Here is a 21999-nt window from a genome sequence, read left to right on the forward strand (position 1 = left end):
ATTTTAACATGTTGACGTAGTTTAATTCTTTTAAAACTGTATTCTTTCACATTCTATTATAAACATATTTCATTTGCTGTAATTATTAAACACGTTTAATAAACATAAAACAGACTAACCTCCGGTCCCGGCCAGAATATGTTTTTGGTGTTAAGCCATCATTTGCCGTCCGTAACATAACCTTTGATTTAAACTTCACGTACTATCAAGACTCAAGTCTCAGAAATGTAGCATATATGAAATATACTACTTCTACTACTACTACTAAATATTAATAACAATAATAATAATAATAATAATAATAATAATAATATGTACTTCTGAAATACATATGTATCTATGTGTTATTAATTCTTTCATAATCTTGAAAGAAACTTTTGATTTGTTTTTAGTTTGTAAAAATGAAGGCCCTCTAGAAAAACTTGCTGGCTATACCCTGAATGACTATGTATTGGTTTCTGTACACGTATTGTGTTATCACTTACTAGTCTAGTGTTATTTTTAGAACAAAACAATGGTTCTTGTCTTGGCATATTACTAGTTTGGTTTGGTAGTACAGTGATAGAGTGTGACCTATGATTTTATTTCCCTGTAGGGTATGCTATCTGCAATGCAATAAACTGTATATGCTTCTTCTTCCTAACAAGGCTGGGCGATAAGCCCCTGCAATTCCATTACAAATAAGGACGATATTATTTTATAAACTACTTGGTGAACCTTTGTTAATATAACGATATTAGTTCTTACAACCTTTTGTTAATCTTATTTAACAATTGCAAAATGGAATAAGAGAGAAAATATATAATGTTGATGATAGTTTATTTACATAAGGTATACATACAACAAAAGGGAATCTGTTGGTCACTACTGTGTATCTGCTAAACCAGGGTCAAACTCTGTGTGTCACAAAGGTTAGTTTAACAGAGTTTAAAATAATAATAGATATTTTGTTTGACTTACAAAGATTATCATATTAGCAAAATGATTTGAAATAACACGCCAGACATAGGATAAGCCTTGGGCTATATCGCTTAGAATTGTTTTAAGAGTAAATATATCATTTATGCATTAAATTTCATTACTGGCTACTTACACGTTTCGGCCTCGTATTGGAAGTCAGCTTCTCGTGTTCTTTTCATATTCCACGATAACTGTTTTAATTGCACACTCCGCCAAATTACCTTTCCGACCTTACAATACTTTCTTGGAAAACTTCGGCTAACATATATCACCAGACGTTTCGAAAACCGACATCCTTTACTTCAGGATACAATGCGTTATTTAGCACTTCACCCAACACCTCACCGTTACTATCATTCTCCACTTTCGCTCCTATAATCTACCACCGTTAGATCCCTCTTTACTTATCATCGCCGATTACGTCATTCATGAACATCTTCCTCTCATTCACCCATCATTTCCAGCACAGTGATTACCATTATTTACTAACATGGGACTCATTCATTTTCATCATTGAATAGAGCAGCCTCTAGGCTAAAGATAAGCTCATTTGTCTAACTAATATCACCCACGTGTTGTCCTGTGTATGCATCTCGCCACATCATTCACGCCCATTACTATATCATACGTATCGTGCATTCTATACCTAATCCTTCGTTATGATCATTAATGTTCTTTCCTTATAATATACTGCCTGATTATTTTCTTATTTATCTTCTTACTAATAACAATCATACATATGTAAAGTAACTTGGCTTCAGTTATCGCATCCTTATTGGTATGCAACCGTGCACATCACATTGCATCAGTTTGAGGGAATATTATTGATGAATTGGCAATGGCTTTCATGTTCTTAACGCTAATCCTTACATTTCCGACGATTTGAACTCACGTTTACTGAGTATGAGTGCATTCTGGGGATTTTTCGTAAAGTGTTTCCACACATTTGAATCACCCTGCTTCACTGTTATGCTCTACCGACACTGCAGATGTCTTTCTAGAGCATTTGAGTACAAATTCGCTATACTTAATACTCAGAACATCACTGTTGTCCGGCATCCATACCTGGCGATTATGCAACCACACACAACGGGCATGGTGTCCGCCATTTTATATTTGTTCCAGATATCGACTTAATACAAACGAATTATTGTTACCTGGTACAAGCCTATCAATTCATATCCATTTAGACCAAGTTTCACTTGGAAGATTATCCGGGACTCCCTACGTTCCTTTGGGGAACCCTTGCGCGTGCATGGTAGGATTGTGAAACATGCAAAATTCAATGGAGCAGGTATGACTTCTTCAGTGAATTTTTTACCCGCCCTCTTTATGTTGGTTAGTTTCCGAACTATTGGCGTCCGAAACTCATTTTTCCACGCTTTGTAGATCTGAAACTATGTCCGATAGCCGAAAGTTCAAGAGAACTTTTTTTCTTGTCTCAGTGGCAGGAGTCACCTCTCAAGAGTTGTAACACTTATTTTGCAACACTCGATATCTATCTATCTATCTATCTATATCTATATCTATCTATCTATCTATCTATCTATCTATCTATATATATATATATATATATATATATATATATATATATATATATATATATATATAGTAAGTAAAGATCTAAGGGTTTACTTGTCCCTACCATAAATCCTTCATTGTAACCAGATTCCGGCGTTGCCGCTCTAACTCAGGTAGAACTGTATAAAGCTCTCAGTATGGCTAACCCCATTACGGCTATCATAGTAGCCCGAGCCCGTGCAGACCTATAAACACATTACCCCACAGAAATGAGTGCCATAAGTCCATGCCTTCTAAAGGCTGTTGCGCCATGAATTTAGTTATCATTATTATTATTGCTAATATTAATATGTAATATTAGTAATAGGCTTAATAAAGATTCTGCCTGTTTATGTGCTCTGCTTGTAAGTATATTATTTCTAACTTTAAGATATAGTTATAGAGGTCATTATATAATTGATCAGTTTCTTTCTAATGTGATTCGTCACGTATATAAAAACTGGACAAACTACAAATTAGGATACTATACACAGGAAATTAATAATGATAGCTTTATTACTCAGATATTAACCTGCATACATTAATACATATGAGATTTAGATACTTAATAGAATGCTTTTTAATCATTTCTTTCTTTAAAAATAAAGTTTTTTAAATTGTCATTATAGACAGATGGCCTGTCGAATATTATTATTATTATTATTATTATTATTATTATTATTATTATTATTATTATTATTATTATTATTATTATTATTATTGTTATTATTATTATTATTATTATTATAGGACAACAGTGATGGCTTATTGCTTGCAGTGCCCAGTAGTAGTTGTTTCCTTTCATCTTCTCAGTTAGAACTTCAGACTGCAGGTCAAAGTGAGCTTCATGGATCACCTGCAAATGCATCTAGGAAGATAGTGTAGAATCCTTCAGATGATCTCCTGAACATGTATGGTTCTATCCAAAATCTGGAACTAGAAAACTGACAGCTCGGAAAAGGAAGAGATGTGCTATTCTCACAGACACTCTAGAAAAAAGTACTTTCGAAATGAAAAAGAAGCATCTAAAAGCAACCGAAAACGTAAAATCATCAGCTGAGAAGAATTTATTCTCAAGTCGTCTGTTTGGTTTCTGAAGAACCGTACGAAGAACAGGATACAGAAGAAGACTAGGTACAGTGTTTATGTTGTGAGAAGTGGTCTCATTGGTCGTGTTCCGAGAGAAATCCGTACTACATCTGTATAGTTTATAGACATTGACTGCCACAGTGAAAATGAGTGAAGCGATGTTCAAGCTGTAGATTTGATAGCATTAAATTTCTGAATCAAGTCCGATTGTTGCAACTTACCCCAGATGATGTTGCAATTTACCCCATGGGTGGGGCAAGTGTCAACAGTCGGACTTAGTTCAAAAAGTGGATGCTATCAAAACTGCCGTTCGATGTTTTGCACTTCTCTTTTTATGGTATGTAGTTAAGGCATGTACCTTTTAGTACACTCAATATAGTTTTTATATCTATAATAATTTTCGAGTAAAAAAAACAGACCTGAAAATTGTTGCAACTAGCCCCATCTTCCCCTACAATCACTTTTTCAAAAAAAAAAAAAATGTATAAAGCCAGTAAAGCAATTAACATGTAGGTCTATTTTCGAAGATAATATAGGAATTTTTCGTGCTGCTAATTATTTATTTTTAAAAAATCAGATGCTGAAACCAATCGATATAGCGCAGTTTAAGCAATTCAGTTTGTTTTATTTAAAAAGAAAACTCTCTATTTACAAATTTGATTGTTCCTATGTATTAGAGCAGTCTTCGAAAAATCAGTGCCTATTGTATTTCTAAAATATAGCTGGAGCCGCGGTGGGTCAGTGGTAGAGCGTTCACCCCTGGTGCATGGGGTCTCGGGTTCAAACCCTGCTCCCGCCAAGTGAACTTTGTGGTCGATAAACGCCGTGTGCGTGGATATTCTCGGGGTTCTCCCGTTTCCTCCCACTTTCTTCATTCCACCATTTCATTCATTTCTCATAATCACCGTCTCCTTCAGCCTAACCGGCATAACCGTGGGACGTAAAACTCAAAGATTTCATTTCATTTTCTAAAATATAGCTGTATTGATTTATTGGTATATATTTACCTTCAGTTTGTTTGAGAGAAAATTATTACAAGAACTAAAAAGTGTTTCTCTAGTAAATACGTTTACATAGTTTAGCTATTGACGTTACTAAACAAATTTGGTTTTTTCAATACATAAAATGGCGCCCGTATATATATAGGGTGTAACTTAATTAATATAACAAACGTCGTTAGGTGATTCCTGACACCGAAATAAAACAAAAACTATACAACAACCTGGGTGTAACACCCGAAAATTTGTCGGAAAAATGTATAAACCGCCATAACTCATGAACAAAACGTCGGATTGAAGTCGGGCAAAAGAATGTCCATTGTTTTTAGTCGTAGATTCGATTAGTGTACAGTGACGATGCAAGGATGACTTCCAAAGAAACTGGAGTATTCCTTTGAGTATTTTATCAAACGTTGAATGAAGAAATGATCAATCAAGTACAAGATTTAACATTAAAAAATAATAGTGCATCGTTCAAGTTAGAAGAACACTCAGAATTCGAAAGAAAGAGAGATACACATGTGTGATTCATCTATTTTGTCTCAGTACATAATGACGTCTCGGAAGAAGATTTTAAATGGAACGAAGTCTTTAACGTATCACACTTATATCTTCTAGGCTAATGGTAACGGATGATAAATGAACGGCTTCCTGTCCAAGAGTGTGTGAAAAAGGAAAAATAACTTTGATCCAGATTAGGTTTAAAACGACTGTGCATAGGACAGTCAGGCGGCATGTAAATAAATATAACATCGAAAAATGCAAAGATCATATGTGATGAACGAGTGTACAAGGAATTCTCCACATGACCCAGGGATTCCAAATATTGTGTGAATAGATATGGGGCAAAAGTAAGCTGCATTAAACGGTTTCTTCCTCGTAATATGTAATTCCGTGGAATATGGTACTTCTGTGCACAGAAGCAACAAAAGTGGAGAAACAAGGGATGTTGTACACGTTGCATAACGATACCAAGAAGTGCGCTGGAATAGTATACTTGATTTATCCGTTAGATGAATCTTCTCCCAGGAATACTTTTGATGGCGTTTTCCCCTTCCTTCGAGTTGGCAAACCTCAACTTTTCCTTGAGCTATGAAAAACTTCATTGCTATTGTGAATATACCAAAATACTATCCTAGTGTAGACCACTTACATTTTGATTTTATCATTGCCGGAGAAATTTTCTCAAAGGAAGCTCGTTGAAAGTACATTTTAAAAAAAGGATAGTCTTTTTTCGGCATTCTAATGTACATATCTTAGAGCTGTATGGAATACCTACACGGAGGAATACCTACGGAACTATCGTCCCTTGTGTGCCAATTGCGAGTGGCTTACAGAAGGCTGTCTTGAAGTTTTATTGTGGAATGGCTTCAGTTAGCATGGCTGAGTTGTAATAAGCATCTACGCAACTTGTGAGTGATATACATAGTCAGATGCTCTACTGTTACACGTGTAATTGCTGTATAACAGGATGGGAAATGTTGTGTTCAACGGTAGAGGGTTGTGTCCAGGTATTTAAGGTCGTGTAAAAGTGTAGACGTTGGTGTTTAAGTAAAATTGATTGTGTTAACCTGTACACGCCTGCGCGATGGAAGATTACCCTGTCCACGAGCTGGCAGATATGCAACTCATTTATGGAGTAGCAAAGGGCAATAGCCCAGAAGTGAGGCGTTTATATCGTGACCGTCGCCCTCAAAAGAGAGTAACTTTCCTTGTATTTTTCCACGCCTCCATATTCGACTTCGAGAGAGGGGTCCCTTCGGTTTCTCGTACGTGAAATCGGAGGAAATAGCCCCATATGGACAGCTGAACTTGAAGACAGCGTACGTCGAATGATCAAAACCGTCTTGAAACTATCATGTGTATGGCGTAAAAACCCACATGCAACTCTAGTAAACGATCAGCAGCAGAAATTTGGTGTGGTGTGGTGGATAATTTTGTGGTAGGAACTTATTTATTATCGGTCTGCCTGTGTGGGAGTACGTATCTTTTATTTTTACGTAATTTTCTCCCAAAATTGATAGAACATGTGCCCTTGAAGATAAGACAGCAGATGTGATTTCAGTATGATAGTACACCTGCACATTTTGACAGGAATATGCAGACTTACCTAAATGAAACATTCCCAGATTGGGAGAGAAAAACCTGTGTTATGACAACCTCGTTCATTCTACCTCACGCTGCTTGATTTTTTATTTCGGGGATACGTATGAAACTCCGGCCACGACAGTCGAAGAACTTGTAGCTCGATGTAATATAGCTGCGGCAATCATCTACGAAATTTCAGATGTGCTTGATCACACGCGGAAAAATTTGCTTCGCCGATGTCATCTTTGCAATGCGGTCAACGGTCGACAATATCAGACTGTGAACTGTTATTCTTCATAGCTGTCTTGTGTACACATACTGCATTGCACAAATACTGTACAAGGTACCTCTGAGTATTTCAGTTATCCTACCTTCTCCGAAACAGAATAAATCGATAATTTGAAATTGTATTTCTTTCTTTCCTTGTGCAACACGCGCAAAACCTTGAGTATCGTCGAGTTTCATTCCTTCTGTACTCGTAGTTATTATCTTCCACGAATTTACGCATTACGGGGAGGAAATCTTTTAATCTAGCTTACTTTGGCTCAAATTATATTCACATAATTTGTGGGAATCACTGTTGTTATGTGAAGAATCCCTTATACTCTAGTTCATCGTACATGATCTTTTGCCCCTGACTGTCTTATGCACAGTCGTTATAAACCTACTCTGGATCAAAGTTATTTTTTTCTCATTTTTACACACTCTTAAGTTGAACAGGAAGCCGTTGATTGATCATCCGTTACTATTGGCATAGAAGTTATAATTATGATAAGCTAAAGACTTCGTTTCATTTAAATTCTTCTTCCGAGTCCAGGAATCACCTCCAGACGTTCATTACATTAATGAAGTTACACACTATATATATAATGATAAAAAATAATACCGATATTAGTGTCGATGAAATAGTATTTGGAGTCACTCAGACGAACAGTAACACTCCCGATGCAGTTTAAATCCATACTCAGATTCCATTGCCCTTTATGCTCAAAATGAAACTATTCTCCCCATGCGAAGAACGGGTATTCTGTTAATAATTTATTATTAAACATCACACCATAAAATACAAAGTGTATCACGTAATGTACACGTTATACTGTTACTTCTTAATGTATAAATGGAGGATGAAGGACTATTATTGGATCAAAAGATCCAATATATTTCAGACAATAAATTTCTTGTAGGCTTTATATCTGGAGAACAACATATAGTGTACCCAAACCTAAACTATGACTGAACTCAGTATGATGTGCTTAGTGCCTGAATAAAACGAAAGCTCGATTTAGAGGCCATTCAAAAATTCTGTTGCCCTTGATCCAAAAAATCTAATATATTTCATTCAATAAAAAAAAATCTTGTACGTCTTACATCTGAAGAACTACATATAGTGCAGCCAAACCAAAACTATCACTTAACTCAGCATGATGTGCTTATTCCGAAAGTAATACGAAACCTTGATTTAGGGACCGTCCAAACGTTTGTAGCCCCTGATCCAAAAAGTCCAATATATTTCATTCAATCAATAATTTTATTGTATGTCTTATATATGGAGAACTACATATAGTGTAACCCAACCCAAGATATCACTTAACTCAGTGAGATATGCTTATTGCGTAAAAAATATGAAAAGTCGATTTAGGGACCGTCCAAAAATTTTGTGGCCCATTATAAAAAAAATCCAAAATATTTAATTAATCGAAATTTTTCTTGTACTCCTTATACCTGGAAAACTACATATCTGGAGAAAACTCGATTTAGAGACCGTTCGAATATTTTATGGTAACTGATCCAAAAATTAATATTAGCCAAGATCATAATACTTTGATCCATTTTTTAGATCATTCCTAAAATTCTTGTTTTTATCCAATCTTTCTTTTAAACAGTATCACTCTCTTTGTTCTCAATTTGAAATTTATCAAGCAATTATAAAGCATTGCTTATTATCCAATTTGTATTCGGTGTAGAGCTTCAATTTTCTCAAAGTTTCAAATAAGATAATAAAATATGATTTACTATCGGAATTCGTGTCAGGTATTATTATTACTTTTATTGGTGTTTTCCTTTCTTTCAATTGTTAAAACAAGAAACTACCTTGCACTGTCGTAAAATATGTGCTCTTTTCCAATAGCATAATAAGTGCTCATATAATTTTGAACTTTAAAATTAAGGATTGAATCAGTACAAGAAGTACAATTTGGATAACGAATGACTTATAATTGATGTTTAGTGGCGTACTGAAGTAAAGGGATTAAGGACTTTGAAACCCCCCTTGAGCAAGGTATTATGCAAAATTAAGCACGTTTATCATATTAGCACGTTTATATATATAAACACTTGATATATTTTATAAACTTGTGTTCCTAAAGCCCCTGAACCCCCTAAACATTTGCGTAGAGTACTGATTGTGTTTCTCTTATTATTTTAACCGTTTTATGCTTTGAACGAAATTTGAAGTGCAGGAACACTGTGAAGGTGACCACCTTTACTATAAAAATTTCTTTAATGGTTCTTAGTTTTTCTTCAAAACAATCAATAACGAACGAAAAATAAATGATTGAGTTTGATTTTAAATCGAAATTTGAAATACCACCAAAAAGTTGGCCCACCCAACCTTATTTTGTAAATGACTCTTAATAATTTTCAAAACAAACTATTTCCTCTTCAAACCAATCAATAAGAAAGGAAAACATGTTATTAGCTTGAGTATTGAATCGATATTTAAAAGCAGAAAAAACAGTATGAAGTTGACCACCAGATGTATCCTGGAAATAGATATATTTTACTGGTTGTTTTGAAACAAGTGATTTTTTCTTCAAAATAAGCAAACCGCCCCGAAACAAATCACCTTCATCAACATTATTTCTTAATTATATTCTTATGTTTTTCGAATCAAATTACTTTTCTTCCAAACAAGCAACAACAAATCCATATCAAACGATTGATTTTGGTCTTGAATCGAAATTTGTAAGTAAAGGAATCAGATTGAATTTGATCACATTCTAAATTTATTTTGTAAATCTCTTTCTCTATTTTTTCGAAACAAGCGATTTGCTCTTAAAATCAACCAATAAGAAACGCTTGGCTTCGGTTTTGATTCGAGACTTTAAAGTGGAGCCAATATGAAATTCCATCACCCATTTCTCTTGAAAAGACTCTTTATGTTTTTCGAAACAGACTATTCTTTTTCAAAATAATTAGTAGCATACGCATATCAAACAATTGATTTTGATTTTCAATCAAAATTTTAAGTGGAGGAACAAGGGTAAATTTGGCCATATACCAACTTTATTTTGTAAACATCTCTTTATGTTTTAAGAAAGATACGATTTTTACTATTTTTCTTCAAAAAAGTCAATAACAAACGAAAAACAAACGATTGGCTTCCGATTTCAATTCGAAATTTGAAAGGAGGCAACTTAACATAGGTGCATTGCTTCGCTTAAAAAAAAAAAAAAAAAAAAAAAAAAATCCAAACGCAAATTCTAAGCCTACAGTTTTAAAATTGCAGTTACATGTACATACTTCAACTTAGTATACATAAAAAATTACAGCATTATAAAAATATCAGACAAATAATATTATTTATTCGGTATTGAAAACCTCGAATCAACTATTGGAGTTATTTAGCGTATTTTTTTTAATATCACAAAATTAAAGGTGTATTTATTACGGCATGGATATATTACGCACAATATTTTTATACAATTTGTATATATATATATATATATATATATATATATATATATATATATAATTTTTTAAAAAATAGACCATTTAGAATTATTTATCCTTACAATTTTTTATATCCACAAATTCAAGGTGAGGGATATGCGATATTGATATTTTCAGAAAGTGTTGACCACCCTACAGAGTGTCGATCCTGTGCCGTGTCGATCCTATGCCGTTTCGGTCCTGTGCCGTGTCGATCCTGTGCCGTTTCGGTCCTATGCCGTGTCGGCCCTGTGCCGTGTCGATCCTATGCCGTGTCGATCCTACGCCGTTTCGTTCCTATGCCGTTTCGATCGTATGACGGTTCTCTCCTATATATCCTTGAGAAAATAATTGTTACTTAATATTGCGTAATTATAAAATAATGTATTTTTTATTATTTCGATCGTATGAAAGTTCTGCTGTCGATCCTATGCCGTGTCGATCCTGTGCCGTTTCGGTTCTGTGCCGTGTCGATCCTATGCCGTGTCGATCCTACGCCGTGTCGATCCTATGCCGTGTCGATCCTATGCCGTGTCGATCCTATGCATGTAACCCGTATATTATTGGCATATAAAATATCATTTGACACATTTCTTGCCTAATATTTGTTTAATCAGTTTTCAATATAATAGAGACGATAGCAAAAATTCAACTTCACTATTGAATTTAGGTATTGTTGCTTTGACAAATTCAAATCAGAAAGTAATTCATATTCACAATAAATTCTCTATTTACATTATAAAATGGCATTCTAGTTGTTAAAATATTTTTGTTGGCATTAAAATTTAATATATTTGTACATTCGTAAAAATTACTATTTACCAATTTCAAGAAGATTACTGTATTTACTGTAATGGAGTATTCTTTACTTAGATTATCAAATTTTATACTTTGTCGGGGTGGTTACTCTAATATAACCCTTAAGTTAGTATAGTTTTGTCCCGAATCGGTGCCGCGGAAGGCATTTAAAATTACTCGAAATCACATTCTTGAGCATCAATACTTCTTTGCCAGTGGTTCTGATACACGTCATAAAGCTTTCCTGGAAGTGTTGAATAGAATCTGTTTCACTCATCAAGGCATCTTTCACGAATTCAATCGTACTAGTGTTCTTTCACGCTGGACTTGAGCCGGGGAAACAAGTGAACTGCGACCAAATTCGGGCTGTATAAAGGCTGGTAGAGCAGTGCCAAGGTTTGTTTTGCTAGAAATTCTCTCGCTAGCACTATCGAGGCGGAAAAACCACAAATTGGCTATTTGCGGGCGGACGTGAGCATTTCTGTTTGTTTGGGTAGTACGAACCCCTGAGAGGAGAAAGTGTGTCACTGAAACACCTCTCCTTTCGATAAAGCGTCCTTCCCGTAAGAACGTCTTCGCGACGGATTTTTCAACTTCAACGCAAAATTTTATCGTATATCGTTCTTTAATACTGCTCTGTTTTGACTGTTATGCGACGCTCGAACAGCTGTACAGTTTGCAAGCGATCCATACTTCGTAAAAGCCAACTGACGATAAATCCTTTGTTTACTTAACATCCCTCATCAACCATCATGCTTCGAGGGTCCACACAGACCTTATATTATATAAATTGTGAAATGAATATTCTTATAAACTAATTTTCATGATTTTATGTTCATAATTTTTCATTGATTTTGCTGAAGCGAAAATGGTCCGTCTCACAATTATACACCAAATGTAAACTACCAGTTTAGATATAGTTTATTATTATTATTATTACACACTTTTTATTAAATATTTCATGGATCATTGACTGTCTACTTAGGTACAAATGACCTGCACTATCTCACAAACTTTATGAGAAGTGTGTGTGTGTAATTCCTTGTACCAATACATTTGATTTGATTTTAACGCCCCTTTCATCAGCGAGGCTATATGAGACGGGACCTACTGATTAACGTGGAATCCGAACCACATGAACTCCTGCCGGGAATCGAACCCGGGTCTCCAACGCCAAAGGCGCGTGCGCTAACCGCTTAGCCACGAAGGAGTTCTGTACGAATAGAAGAAAACAGTTTTTAGTTATAAGGAGTAGGGCTTCGCGATAACGAGACTTGGAATCGAAAATCGACACTGAGAAAATATATCGATATATACTTGATCGATATATCAAAATATCGCTGAAAATATTGAAATATCGAATATTGGAATATCGATCAGTGATTTTTTTTTAATATTTTGAAATATTGATAGAATGATCGATATATCGAAACATCCCAAGCTCTGATCATGGCTCCTATATACGTATGTTCGTTTAGGAGCTGTGTCATTATGGAAAATAAAAATAAGAAAAGATGCTCCCTTCGCGTATAAAATAATTATTTATTAATAATATAATAATAACTTTAAAAGTTCTAAAAGCATTTTCATATTTCCATCTTTCCCTCTCCTTTCTCAGATTGCTACATCCAGTTCTCATGTGCAGTGTTGCCAATATGTCACGAAAATTTTCCATCAATCAGAGCTCAAGATTCATCAGATAGTCTCGAGGAAAGGACCAAAATTTACTTTAATGCCGCGAATGAGAAATTACCCTTTTCATTTATTGCCCCGTTCAGTTTATTGATTTAGTAAACATGTATAATTAAACATACAATCATTACATTTTTACATCAATTACATTTATTAAGCTTCATTAATGTACTAATTTTATAAGGAGAACAGTAACTTAATGATAGATTGACCGCATCTAATCCCTCCATATAAATTTTGAACAACATCGTATCCGCGAGATTTCTCTACTTTTACTTTAGTATGCTCAGTGGTGCTATTCAGCCTGTTAAAATATTTCAAATTCGCAGAACCGTTTGTTATACCCACGCATTAATAGTAAATTTTAGTTTAACTATCTGTTTTTAGAAATTCTTACAGCTACAGGGTTAAACATATAATCTCTCAGAAGAAGGTATAAGCGTTTATTTCTTAATCTCAAATACTCAGACGTCAAGAATGAGAACTGAACCTCATGAGCGTAGCGATGAGGGTTATTTATATTTAAAACGCATATATACCATTATCAACAATTGTCGATCCATTGGTGGATTAAGATCTTCCTAATACTCTTTGACAACCTATCTATCTTGGATAATTCGTTTCCAAGATATTCGCAGTGCTACCAAGTTTCGTCACACCACCCTGTATTATGATGCGGTGTAGGTCTCTACTTGTCACTTGCAGTATCCAGTAAAAATTTTCCTTTTGTCTACCTTGTATGGTTTGTTTCTTTGTTTCTTTACGATTGTATCTATCCATCTATTACCTCTCTATCTATATTTATATAAAAAAGAACAAGTTGTTGAGAAATTAGAATAACTTCACTGAGTATGATGGATATAATGGGGGCTCATTGCAAAACAAAAATAGGCAGATTTAGTGAGAAAACAGCTAAATTGACAAACCTAGTCGTGTGTTTGTTTCTGATTATGTATGTGTGATGTCAAATTCACGTTCTATTTCAACTGTGCTGCGTGATAGAGTTACCTCATATTCAGGGGTAAAATTGTGGGGGAACGCAGGGTTATGCCGTCCCCCACCTCCAAAAAATAAGTACGGCATTCTCCCAGTTCCTAAAAAATTACAATGGGCAATGGTAGGTGGGAGGACGGCGAGACGTCATGCTGCTACCTACTGTCCCCCTACTTTTTCAGATCCACTTTTATCCCTGCTCATAATCGTAGACATTTTGCCACTATCAGCTGGTCTCAAGATTGCGCCACGCTCTTCAACTAACCTTTTCGTCTTTACGTAGGAAGTTTCTGTTTTAATACTGACATTAACTGTATTCTTTTTCATTCCCTACCTCATTTATCTGCCACCATACCTTCTACCACGTCCCTCATAATACAGTTCCTTCGCAACCAGTGTCCCAATCAGTTTCCCTTCTTTTTGGTTACATCTAAAGCTGTTCTTGTCTCTCGTACTATTCCTAAGCACTTCTTCATTCGTTTCTCGTTCTACTCACCTAATTATCCCCAGTTTTTTCGACACCCACATTGTCGACTGCGAAAGTCGCCAGTCTTTTCTGCCCCATAGAGAACAACGCTTCATACGAAATGTTTCAGGAGTATTTTTCCTAACACTTTATTTACTTATTCAAGGACTCACAAAATAGACTTTTCTTCTTCTTAAATGCTTATTTTGCCATCCTTACCCATGCTTTTATTTCACGTTCGCACTTCCATTTCCTCGCTAGTGCTCTTGTTAAAAAAAAAAAAAAAAAAGTGTTACGAAGTTTCTTTTCACCTTCACCTAGATGTCGAAAATTCTTTAGCATTTCTTGACTTTAGAAAAGGCGAAATTGGGAATATATGTTGTTTATACTTTAACCATGTTAAATAATAAATAAAATGCATTTTATAACATTTAAAAATGTTCAGAAATACATTTTTTTAAGTTTATGCTCCGAGGCTAAGGGAGACGCTGATGATGATAATGTAAGAAATGGTGGAATGAAGAAAGTGGCAGGTAACGGGAGAACCTAGAGAAAATCCACGAACACGATGTTTGTCCGCCACAAAGCTCATCGAACCAGGGGCCCAACGAAGTTTTAGTAAAAGAAAATAAGGATCAGTGTTTTTCCAGTTTGTGCTCTGGCATACTATACACATACTATAAACATTTTATGTTTTTAACAACTGATACTTTCTGAGAACTTTTGTAATAGGGTAGTTATTATTAATTTTATTCATTTCTTTTTTATTTCTAAGAACCGTACGAAGTAAGATTTATCTGCATCTAAAGTTTGTTTATTTATCTATCTATTTATTTGTTGGTTTATTCGAAACGATTGGGATGCCTAATTCATTATTAGTTGACTATCTTATTGTTAGCTTGAAGATCTGGTCCTTTCATAATTATAACTGTCGTCCACAAACAATTATTTTGTATGGTTTACAATTACTATTTGCATCAAATATATATTTGTCATGCATATTATTTTACATTAACTGACAATTTCTTTTTCTTTTCTTTTCTTTTCTTTTTTCTTTTTTTTTATGTTACTTGTAAGTCAACAATATTAGATAAGTGTGACAACGGGGTTTAGCAAAAATGGTTGCTGAGAATGATCACATTTTCTTGAATGTAATTTCGCAAAACTCCGTGCATTGTTTTATAGCAAGGAATTACTCAGAAATTTTCCTTGCTGTTATTGTTTTAGAAACAATAATCCTATTTATGGACTAAAATCTACGAAGTTTTGTCCGCCCGCCCTATTCACTAAAAACGAAAATAAAGAAGCTTACTAGCTTAAAACATTTATGACGTAACGGTGACAAACGCTATGTTTCAGTAGCTACTCGTTATCTTCTTCAAGCTATTTTTTATTTATAAATTGTTTGCTTGTATGTAGAAATATAGGAGTTATCAATAATGAGAACTATAGAATAAATAATCTATTACCACTACTTCAAAATAAATCAATAACGTAAATATACATTTCCCGACATACCTACTCATAGGTTAAGGGAGAAGGAAAAGAAGTATACCACCGTTTCTATTTGATTCACATTCACATTATTATAACTAAAAGAACTGAAAAACAAAGGGCACTATTAGTTGCTTAATGATATAATAGGATTAATAATAATAAGTTAAAATTGTGTTCACTGAAGCATCCAAATGTTAAAAATTGCGAACCAACACTACGTTTCAGTGACTACTTGTTATCTTCTTCATGTGTGTTTTTAAGTCAGAAATTATGCTGCTTGTATGTAGAACTATTGAACTTATAGAACTACAAGTAGCATAGTTGCTCATTAAAAATACAGATAAAGATGACAACAAGTAGTTATTGGAACGTAGCGTTGGCTCGCAATTTTTAACATTTGGATGCTTCAGTGAATACAACTTTCATTATCATCATCATCAATTAATTATTATTATTATTATTATTATTATTATTATTATTATTATTATTATTATTTTATTGCATCATTAAGTAACTGATACTGCTCTTTGGTTTTCGATTATTTTAGTTATAATAATGTGAAATTGCGATATCTCTTTTTCTTTTCTTTTTTAATTTATTAGTAGATATATGGAAAAATATATTTATGTTATTCACTTATTTTGGGGGGTGGTACTGGATTATTTATTTAATACTGTTTGAATTAATATAGTATTTATCTTTTTGCAGGATGGCTGCGGGATACCGAGATACTACAAAAAATATCCAAAGTTGTACACAATGTCTCTCAAGCGTTGATAAGCCAAGGAGATTTTCCTGCCATCATTCCCTTTGTGCAAATTATCTTGATAACCAGTCGACACAAGAAACGAACATGATGTGTCCTTCGTGTAATCAGGAGGCCAATAATTCTGATGGCAATATGCACACACTTTGTAGTACCAATTTCATTGCTGGTATTCTCAAGGCTGTCAGCATCGAAGATTTTGAAACTGAACTTTGTCCAAATGGACCAGCCAACTCTCGTTATGGGGATGCTTGTTCTAATTGTGATGAGGGCGCTACGGTTACTTCAAGATGTACTGATTGTAGTGAGATGTTGTGTGATAATTGTGTGGAAGCACATCAACGTGTCCGTCTGACAAAGAACCATTGCATTATTCGTTTCCTTGATGACAATAATGAGACGTCCTCTGAACTACCATCGACTCTTGAAATGTACCCATCTCGACATGCTATACTCTGTGAAAATCATCATGGCGAAGTGCTACGGCTTTATTGTGAGATATGTAACATAGCAATTTGTAGTGAATGTACTCTCCGCGATCACAAAGGTCATTCGATTATATATCTTGAAGATGCCATTAAAAATTCCAGAGCTGTAATGTCAAGATTATTGACAGAGACGAAAGCTGGCATTCGAGTTGTGGAGGAGAGTCTTGAACTCGCGAAAAAGATGGCTGAACAAGTAGAAAAGAGAGCAAAACAAGTTTCAACTGAAATCCGAAGAACAACACGACGATTCATGTGTGCCATTGAAGACAGGGAAAGACATTTGTTGCAAAGAGTGATGATGATTCGACAGGTTAAGGGAAAATCTCTGCATCTACAAATCGATGATTCCCAGGTTATCCTTGAACGGCTTACTCAAACAGTGGAAGTAATAATCCAAGCGATGAAGTCAAATAATAGCTCAGATATTTTAAAAACGAGAGATAAAGCGGTTTTAGAATTTAATCGGATTCGTCAGGTAGACTATAGTTTACAACCATACGAAGATGACATGATAATCTTCACTCCTCCGGACACAGTTCTTTTCCAAGCCATCAGCACTCTTGGAGTTGTTGATAGTTCAGGATTCGCTCCAGCTACCGTTGCAATGGGTGAAGGAATTAAACGAGCAGTGCAAGGCCAGGAAGCCTCATTCATAGTTCACTGTAAGAACCACTTAAATGAATCAAGACTCACTGGTAAGGATCCTGTATATGTGACTATAACTTCTCCTGATGGTTCAATATTTTTAGGTGATGTTGTTTGTATGAAGAACGGACAATACGTAGTTACATACAGACCACATTTAGCAGGAAAACATTTGATCAGTGTGACGCTATGTGGGTGGAATATATCAGGCAGTCCTTTCACAGTTATGGTACGCTGTTGCAGAAATTACATCAGTATTGAGAAACCACAGTTCATTTTCGGAGAAGAAGGGGAAGGCAACGGTCAACTTCGTAGACCATGGGGTGTTTGTTGTGATGAAGACGGTCATATCATTGTTGCAGACAGGGGTAATAACAGAGTTCAAATATTCGATCAGAATGGTACTTTTCTTCATAAATTTGGCTCTCAGGGATCTGCTCCAGGTCAGTTTAACCGTCCGGCTGGAATTGCTTGGGACAGAGGAAGGATAATAGTAGCGGATAAGGATAATCACAGAATACAGATTTTTACTTTTGAAGGATTGTTTTTGTTAACCTTTGGCAGCAAAGGGAAACAAGCAGGACAATTCAACCATCCATGGGATGTTGCAATAAATTCACAAGGGAATATAATAGTGACAGATTCAAGTAATAATCGCATTCAGCTATTTTCACGAGAAGGTCAGTTTATTAGTAAATTCGGGTGTGAAATAAGGAATGCCGCGCGGAAATATTTTAATTCCCCACGAGGAATTTGCTAAAATGCTGAAGGATTTATAATCGTCACCGACTTCAATAATCATCGTCTTGTGGTGATTCATCCTAGCCTTAGATCTGCAAGAATCTTTGGTAATAAACTCTCACAATCAAAGCATTTTTTTCGTCCTCAGGGTGTAGTTGTTGATGATGAAAAGCGTGTCATTGTATCCGATTCAATAAATCACAGAATCAAAATTTTTGAAGGTACTGGTAGGTTTTTGTGGGAGTTTGGAACTCTAGGAAGGAAACCAGGTGAAATGAATCGACCGAGTGGGGTTTGTTTGTCACCGGATGGAAAAATAATACTTGTTGACTTTGGCAATAGCAGAATTCAGGTATTTTAATCTACTTGAAAAGGAAGGAAGAAGAAAACTAAGTCCTTGAATTGAATTCTAAGAACTAAGTTGTCACTTCTCTATTATATTTATTTCATTTGTTAGTGCTCATTCTAAACAAATAACAATTAATGTAATTTTCTACCTACGTAAACAATGATAAAAAGGGACTGATATCAAAGATGTCATTTATTTACTTAGTTTTTTAATTGGAATGTAAAAAGGTTTTGCTCATAAGTGATAAATAAATCAGTTGTAAATATTAATAGTTCCTCTGAGATTTATATGTAATACAGTGCAACCCACTTGTAACGAATTTCAAGGGACCAACACAATTAGTTCTTTATATTCGAAATTTATTATAAACAAACTCTTATATTTTTCCGAATTATGGCAAAAACAAAGGATTAGATAACAAGCAGATACCTTTTTTAAAAAGAATATAGAGCAGCATAGTATTAAGTCTGCTGAAGGTAAATTTGTTAATTGGATTATCATCTGGCCTATTGTTCATGCACGCTTGAAGAAGTGTGTAATTTTCATCTGAACCATGTCTGCTGGCGCGGTTCGTAGCACCGCCGCTTCCACTTCCTCAAATGCCTGAAATGTGTTGTTCGGCATTGTGTTGCTGTGTTCGAACAGAGAGCGTTGCAAATTTTCCAAACTTTGGATACCTTCTTCAGAACTGACGGCTTATTTCACATTTTCCATTTCTCCCTCGTCATCGGAGTCTGCTTCATTTTCCTTCGTAGCCTCCCTCACGCGTTCCACAAATTGAATTATCAACATCGGGATTCTGTTACAAGCGCATCATCTTCAGCGACGTACCCGACAGCGACTGTGTCATGCCTGGCTTGCACAGCGACAACAGCTATGAAAACCAGTTTTGCAATACCTGAGCTATCCACGAACAGAAGAAAGGAAAACATGACCCCGTTCTGAATATTTCGCTATAAGCAGTCTTTACGAAAAATTTTGTTCGTAATATACGGTCATTTCTTCCCTGTTTTAAATAGGCGGTGTGACAGGGATTTCATTTATGTTCGTAATATCCCATAATTCGCTATTTCCGAGTTTGTTATAAGTGGGTTGCACTGTAGTGTATAACTGCATCAACTATCGAGTTTTAATATGAGTCTCTGTTTATCTTAGTTCTTTATCTAGATCTTTTAATTTATTATTTCATTGGGAATTGAATTGAATTGAATTGAATTGAAAATGCCTATAATTAACCATTCTTAAGTTAGTTTAACATGTTATTATTACTGGGTTGTGTGTAAAACATATTTTCTTTTTTCTAACAGACATTTATAATAGATTTATATTATTATAATTTCCAAAGTTTTTTTTTTTTTAATTATTGTTGGCTGAAAAATACGTTAAGAGTGCATATTTGAAGAAAATAGTATCAACAGCGTGACTTCATTGTATATTTTTGAAGTCCTTACATCAATCATAAGCTTTAGACATGCGCTGATAACTATAATTTAAAAAGAAAATAGTTAAGCAAAACCAGAAACATTTTAAAAGCAAGTAGACAAAGTAGAGTTTATTAAAAGATAGACAAAATAGGATCCGAGTTTCTATGTCTATCAAGTCCTCATTAAGGTTAGTTTTAAGATAAACAAAGCAAATACGTATGAAAAAAAAAAAAAGTTTTCACTTGACAACACTAGATCGATTTAACTTGAGGGAAGAATATGTTGTTAACAACCAAATGGAAGTAATGATAAAATTTACATGATTGTTAAATTAATATGTAATGTTATTTACTACATTTTCTATGATGTACAGTTAAAAAATTCCGTAGAGACTAAAGATATCTTCAAAAAAAAAAAAAAAAAAAGTATGAAAATTTGACATCTCCACTCCAGTGATCACAACTAAGTTGTACTATCCCAAACACTTTTAATGTTTAGAAACAAACAAAGACAATCATTAGCAAATCATGCTGGAGATCTCCTGCTACAAGTACTAATCGAATTACAATTTTAAATTAGCACAAAATGCAGAATTTTTATATTTAACAATTAGGTACAATGCTATTTACTTTCGTAACAATTTCGAAATTGAAGATGTAAAATTTCATATTTATTTTATTTTTAGCAATACTTGAAGAAGGGTGGTAGTAACATGACTACTAAGTGTTCCTGAACTGTGAATCTGACTCTCTCTCTCTCTTGTGATATGTTCCACTCCAAGCAATGTTCGTTTTAAGGAATTGTGTTCTTGTTATTTGGGTACAAAGTTAACTTTTATTTCTCCCCCCCCCCTCTTAAGTTTCATTAATAGTAATGTTAAGTGAGTCTATTTATATCATTACCTCCTGCAAAATTTCTTTACATTTGTATTAATATAATGTAACCTACATTAAGGCGGATTTTCATGCGAGCGTTCTTTGCTTGCGATGTGGCTGAATAGCCAATTGAGAAAGTTGCTCTACGTGTAACACAACTTTTTTGTGGTATATAAAGGACACCAGAATACATTTATAAATCTCTTTTCTTTGCTAATTGTTTATTACCAAGGTATCTAATTAATTTGATCCTAATGTATAATCATGTGGCATTATATTGGATAAAAAGGTGCTAGTGTTTCACTGAAATCAAAACAAAAATAGACTCTATATAAAGAGAGAAAATATATTAGTCAAAAAGTGTTGTTGCGATTTATATATGCCACATAGTATTTTAAATAGTGATTTTTTTTTTTTTTTAATTAGTGAATAAGTTTATAATATTTAGAGAAAGCTTCAGTGAAAAATATTGATATGGAGCAATAATGGCGTGCCGATATGTTGTACGCTCTAAAGTTTTGTAACTAAACTTTTGTGATAATTCTGTGGCTCTAATATTTATTTTGGGTTTATTAATTTACATAAAGGAATAAATATTTGTAGAAGTCTTAAATTTTGATTAATTTTTCAAACCTCTACATTAGGAATTTTCAACTGTTTTTCGATATACAATAACCGGCAGAATGTAAGGAAAATATCGAACTAGAAAGCCAGGAACAAATCCATATTTTAATTTTCTTCCAGCAGAACTTGTAAAAATTACGGGCAAGTAGTCGAAAAAAAAAAAAAAAAAAGCTTAAAAATGTGACGCCTCAAAATAAAACAAAACTCGAAACTTGTATTGCTCATGACATTTCTA

At 34.3% G+C, this 21999-nt stretch overlaps 1 protein-coding gene across 1 annotated transcript in view; it reads left to right on the forward strand.

Annotated features, from left to right (window-relative positions):
- The window catches only part of LOC145687161 (E3 ubiquitin-protein ligase TRIM71-like), a 37771-nt gene extending 16091 nt beyond the window's left edge, over positions 1 to 21680 (forward strand). Inside the window, exon 3 of the mRNA XM_081760623.1 lies at positions 16561 to 21680. Within this exon, the coding sequence (XP_081616749.1) occupies positions 16562 to 18511 (1950 nt within the window). The 5' untranslated portion in view covers position 16561 and the 3' untranslated portion in view covers positions 18512 to 21680. The remainder of the gene's footprint in view (positions 1 to 16560) is intronic.
- The last annotated feature ends 319 nt before the right edge of the window (positions 21681 to 21999 follow it).

This window comes from Thermobia domestica, chromosome 6, assembly GCF_964235325.1.
Source record: "Thermobia domestica chromosome 6, izTheDome1.hap1.1, whole genome shotgun sequence".
Classification (NCBI taxonomy): Eukaryota; Metazoa; Arthropoda; class Insecta; order Zygentoma; family Lepismatidae; genus Thermobia; species Thermobia domestica.